The sequence below is a fragment of the Mesoplodon mirus genome (assembly GCF_964341445.2).
Source record: "Mesoplodon mirus genome assembly, chromosome: X".
Lineage (NCBI taxonomy): Eukaryota > Metazoa > Chordata > Mammalia > Artiodactyla > Ziphiidae > Mesoplodon > Mesoplodon mirus.
The window spans coordinates 115363010-115369009 of record NC_138981.1 but is presented as its reverse complement, the minus strand read 5'-3'; the positions used below and the strand labels follow the sequence as shown (position 1 = coordinate 115369009).

General features: G+C 37.2%; 1 protein-coding gene across 2 annotated transcripts in view; it reads right to left on the bottom strand.

Annotated features, from left to right (window-relative positions):
- Nucleotides 1-248: 248 nt before the first annotated feature.
- LOC309796460 (hypoxanthine-guanine phosphoribosyltransferase) overlaps nucleotides 249-6000 on the bottom strand; it is a 30476-nt gene continuing 24724 nt past the window's right edge. For both annotated transcript variants that reach the window (XM_082609601.1, XM_082609600.1), the window contains 5 exons: nucleotides 5233-5250; nucleotides 3072-3154; nucleotides 1694-1740; nucleotides 1471-1547; nucleotides 249-960 (listed from right to left, as the gene is read on the bottom strand). In XM_082609601.1, coding sequence (XP_082465727.1) covers nucleotides 913-960; nucleotides 1471-1547; nucleotides 1694-1740; nucleotides 3072-3154; nucleotides 5233-5250 — 273 coding nt within the window. In that variant the 3' untranslated portion in view covers nucleotides 249-912. The remainder of the gene's footprint in view (nucleotides 961-1470; nucleotides 1548-1693; nucleotides 1741-3071; nucleotides 3155-5232; nucleotides 5251-6000) is intronic.

The following is a 6000-nucleotide window of genomic DNA, read 5'->3' as shown; positions in this document are numbered from 1 at the left end:
GAGAGAGCCATGTTATTTTAGCATCGGAAAATGTAATAAACTATATACCATGTGTCTAAAATCTGAGGTCTCTGAAGTAGGTAAGAATCTCACTAGCTCCACCAACCCATTCTACCAGATAATCATTATTTGCTGTGCTTGGTAAAGATTACAATTAAACTAGCTGCTGAAATTTAACAGACAAGGAAAAGGTAACCAACAGAAAACTACACTAGGTTAATTTGTAGAGAAATAACAGGTATGCATAGTTTCTTTTAAAGAGACAGCCTTTATTTTAAGGATTTTTACATTGAAGACTTCAAAAAGTGGTAGGTTTTTAGAACTTACTGACCTGTATTTAAAAGGAAATGTTGACAAAGATTCTCCAGAAATAATCTGAACAAGTGGGAAAATACAGTTAATACTACTGAAACCTACTAAAATAACTCCAGGACATATGGTTTATCTGACATAACAATACCTCTAAATGCTGTCACTGATATGAAACTGACTGCTTCTTTTCTAAACACACAGTGGTATAATTAACAATATTCAATCACTTCTGTTCTTTCCTGAATATATAAAAATTAAAATACCAATTAAAAAACTAATATATTCTCCTCTTTCAATGTTTCTTACAGATACAATTTCAATATTTTCATTCAATAGTGGTGTGGTTTAAGAGGTTTTTCATTCACAAGTCAAACAACAATTCATCCAAAGGGAACTGATACTCTATAGGCTCATAGTGCAAATAAAGAGGTTGGGAATGCAGCAACTGACCTCTCTAAAATACAGAACGGATAAAATTCTTAGAAGATACATGCAATAAGCTCTACTAAGCAGCTGGCCACAGAACTAGAACATCTGATAATTTTCCTGGTGACTTCAATGGGACTCCAGATGTTTCCAAGCTCAACTTGAACTCTCATCTTAGGCTTTGTATTTTGCTTTTCCAGTTTCGCTAATGACACAAACATGCTATAAAATAAAAATCCAGAGATTCACATTAGAAAAGTATACTGTGAAGTGAAAGGCGAGAACAGTACTTGGCATGTCTTCTATGAACAGTATTCTGCTGCAGGGGTTTTTACAAAACAAACGGCCTTCCTCATCTTCCTCACCCGTGTTCACAAACGCGTTCTCGGCACTCCTGCTTCCAGAGGAGGTGGTGGGTATTTGAAGGAGAGTGAATTAAAAGACTTAAACTAGTTCATTTCTCGCTTACTTATGACATCTATCATCTGATATAATAATGGGACAGTTACTGTATATTAAACCTGTTCAACTGTTTAGCCAGCAAGAGTGTTACCCTAGCCTGGCCAAGTTACAGCTTTAAGGACGTCTGTACTTGACTACAGCTTTATGTGACTAATGGGAACCATCAGTCTGTTCAAATTATGAGGTGCTGGAAAGAGAAAACAATTCTTCCCTTTTATAAATTTTTATATGGGTTCTGAAAAATGAGAATGAGGAAGAAGCATTACTTACATTCAAATCCCTGAAGTATTCATTATAGTCAAGGGCATATCCTACAACAAACTTGTCTGGAATTTCAAATCCAACAACTAAAAAGAATCACATCATTTAGATACAGAAAACATCACTTTCAAATCTAATATGTGCAAACATTCTCTAAAGTGACTCTAAACCATTTCATATAAAACTTGTTGGGTTAAAGCTGGTTAAATGATTGACAAAGTATTTCACTTACAGTCTGGTCTATATCCAACACTTCGCGGGGTCCTTTTCACCAGCAAGCTGTTAATTATAAAATGTGACATGTGACACACGGAGACACTGCAGGGCATTACAAAAGAGAATATTCATGTTCTACAACACGGTTTCATCTGCAGTTTGGCATACTATAGTCAGTTTTAACAAACCCAAAGACACACTATGAAATGGAGAGAGCTAAATCACAGGGCTCCCTGGGCAGGGGCAGCAATGAGTTCACACTACAGATGAGGCCCTTGACTGATCTTCACCTGGAACACGATGGGCTGTTCTGAGAGCTGCCCCCTGACTACTCACATGCCCATCAAAGGGCAGCTACTTGGGGAGGATGAACGGGTGGGGAATGCCAACGAGCAAAGATGACAAGTAAAGGCTTTCAGTCCCAAATCCCTGGGAGACAATCCCTAAGCCACAAATGGTGTGGGAGAGGTGAGCATCACCTTTCAAGACTTTTAGTAAATAGCTTACAAAGAGGAATGTTAGCCTAAAAAAGAACTAGCATGCTAAGGAGATAGTATTTGTTCTTGAGAGCAGAAACTGCAGGTAGGATGCATCAACTCTAACGAAAGCTAATTTCATAATCCAAGTGCTGCCTGCTGAAATTTTTCAGCCATTAAAAAACCTGTAATGGTGCTCTGAAAGCCTTTACATATGATAAGGGCAGTCCCAATAAAACTTAAGATTTCATGACTTCCTAGATAAGTATATTAAAAGGGCTGGAAAGGACCTAAAGTGATTCTCAACCTTCGCTGCACATTGGAATCATGTGGGAACCTTAAAAAATATGCCTTGGTATCCCCATGTGTCAAGTGGGAATAATAGTCTACCTCTGAGTTGTTGGGGAGTGAAACTATAATTAGGGATAAACACAGGTAGAATTAATGAGCCAAACAACATAGGTAGGACCAGGAAGTGAGGCTGGCTTAGAAGAAAGGAAGCAGGCATTGTACATTTTCAACGTGGCTACAAAACAAGATGCAGCACACAGGACCACTACATCACTCAATTCCAGCTCAGGATCTCCAGGGCCCACTCCTTCCTACCACCTCCTAACCCGTCTTTGGGATCCTTGGTCTCAGTTTTGCAAAGAGGCCCCAGATCCTCTGCCATGCTACCCAGGACAAGTTTGATATCAGTATTAGATTGGTGAAAAAACAAATATTAATAACATTGGGCAATAAGGTAACTGCACTGAAAGGCTTTAACACACGACAAATTATTTACAAAGGACACTTACTGAGTCTTATTTGAGATTACATTACTTTTTGAAGATAAGAAAATTTACCCTTACAAAGAAGCAATTAATCTTTTTTCAAATGAAGAAAGTATCCTATGTCAAAATGTTATATACATACCTTGCAACCTTGACCATCTTTGGATTATGCTGCTTGACCAAGGAAAGCAAGGTCTGCATTGTTTTGCCAGTGTCAATTATATCCTTTAAAAAAAGAAAAGACATTTAAATGGTAAATAAAACCATCATACCTTTAAATTCAGTCATTATATAAACACAAAAAAACAAAACCCCATGTATAACTGGAATAATGCCATTTTTTTTTCGGTGCAGTGATTCTCCCCACAATTCATACTGAGATATTCTGGAATCTGTAAGTCATCTGGCTCTCAGCAAGCAGTAGGAATGCCAGTCCTCAGGGCTGGATTTTATAGGCACCAAGAGATCAATGACAGCTAATTTAAATATATACATGCAAGTATGTAGACACATATTTTATTAGAGAGTTGTGGTGCTGCCCTTCATTATAAAAGATATTAGACTTTGTTTTATAAACTCAAGATCAGGATGCTCCAACTCTCGGATGCAGGTGGTTAAGAGACCACACCAAGAAACACTGCTTTATACCATCTTAAAAGTATCCAAAGTATTAAAATTTTACCATATAGAATTACTTTACATGAAAGTGAATCTTAGCTATTTAGTCAAAAGTAGGACATTATTCAAAACAAACCTATCTCTAATTGGGAAAACATTTCTTAAACCATAACCCTAATGCTCTTCAATGAAAATATTCTCTACAGATGGTACAAAGCAGCGTTCACAAAGTGGGGCTGTAAGTCATCAGAAACATCAGGGCTGGGGATTTGTGAAAAATGCAGATTTCTGGGCTGTGGTAGACAGAATTCTGATGGCCCCCAGGACTCCTGCCCCCTGGTGTACACACTCAGAATAATCCCCCACTCCCTGAGTGTGAGTGGGACTTGCGAAATGATGGGGTTGTCAGTAGGTTGTGTTACACAAGACAGCTGTAGCAGTCTGGAGAGAGATTCTGCTGGTTTTGAAGAAGTCAGCTGTCATATGAGAGGGTCACGTGCTAGGACATGAGGACAGCCTAGCAAGAAAACGGGGCCCTCAGTCCTGCAACCACAGGGACTCAGTTCTGCCAACAACCTGAATGAATCTGGAAGAGTACCATGAGTCACAGGTGAGATAGGAACCCCAGCCTTCATTCAGCCTGATGAGACCTGGGGCAGAGGACCCAGCTACCCTGTATTCGAGTCCTGACCCCTGAAAACTGAGATAATCAGTGTGTGTTGTTTTAAGCGGCTTAGTCTGTGGTAATTTGTTGGGCGGCATTACCGCAGACAAAATGAAGCAATCTGAAGTGGAATTAGTGAATCTGCATTTTAAAAAAAGCAACCAGTTCCCAGGGATACTCATGTACACAAACCATGTGAAAAGTGTGTTATTTGTTTATTTTTTAATCTATAAGCTAAAGTTTCTAAAAACCTTGGTAACAACAAAAAATGAATCAGGGGTTACTGCTGCTCTTAAGCCTTACACCATTTTACATAAAAGAGTAAGAACTCATTCTATTGGTGGGAATATAAAGTACTTTGATGAGTAATTTGGCAACAATAGTAAAATTGAAAATGTACAAATTCGAAAACCCAGTCATTCCACTTCTAAGTGCCTGTATCCAGAGGGAACTCACACACATGCACACAGGACAATGCAAAAGGATGCTCTTAGCAGCCCTGTTGTAGTAAGAAAAATTGGAAGCAAATTCCCTATTTGTAGGGCAATAAATAGGTTGATTTGTACACTGAAATGCTATGAAGGGTTTTAAAGTCAACTAATTCTATATGTTTCAACATGAATAACCTCAAAACCAATTTTGAGTGAGAATAACAAGCTGCAAGAGAGAATATATACAGTGTAGCACTATATAAATTATCAAAAAATATATTTTGTATATGGTTATATATATGCAATAGAAGCATAAAAAGCATGGATGGGAATGATATGTGTAACTTTAAAAGGAACAAAAAAAATTCAAGCCAAAAAGAGAGGGGTAAGAAATATACCAAAATGTTTCCACTATCCGGTAAAAGTAAATTACTAAATATTTCTTAGGAAAAAAACAATCTCATTCCCTTATAACACAAGCCCACCATTAAAACTGATGAAAAGGAATTTCTTTCCCAGGGTTACCTTTAGGACTGTGCATACCAAGTTAGAAAATCATAAACACTATATTAAAAGTATGTAAAACTTACTTCAACAATCAAGACATTCTGGAAGAAAAAGAGAAATGAAAATCAGTACAATGAATCAGACAGTGTTTCCAATTATAATTCAAGTCACATCATAACAAACTCTAAGGATTTATCCAAATTCTTGCTTTAAGCTACTTTACTATATCGAACCCTGATTCAAACAAATGGGCCATCTGTTGGGATTTGGAACTCTTTAATATAAAATTTTCACTGCAATGGAATTTTTAAAAATAAAATTTGACCCATATGTTCATTTTTTTAAGAGTTTTCATTACTTAAACGGAGGTCTAATCTTGGGCAAGTCACGAAATTTCTCTGGGCCTCAGTTTCCCATGTGGAAAATGAGGGACTTCAACTAATATGTGTATTCCAACTCTAACATTCAAAACTATAATTTGTACAATAACTCCAAAATCATGCATTTAACTTACCATATGGAATCCAATTCAAAACGCATTTTCTCAGTAGGCTGAAACTGATCTGCATTTTCTGGATGTGTTCATACTCTTGGACTAAACTAAAAGATACCAATGCTTCCTCCCACCATAAACCCTTACCCCAATTTCTACCTCTCATAATTTTATAGCTGTTAGAACCCTTAGAGAAAATACTGTCTAACAATTACCTCTGAGGTAGAGAAGAGTCCTATATCTATTCTTGGGAATGAGGTAGCATTTCACATACTGGTTATAATCATTGTCACAAGAAGATTCATGTTATATTGCTTATTTGTAGTTCTCATTTCTCTATCACATACCTACGGGCATC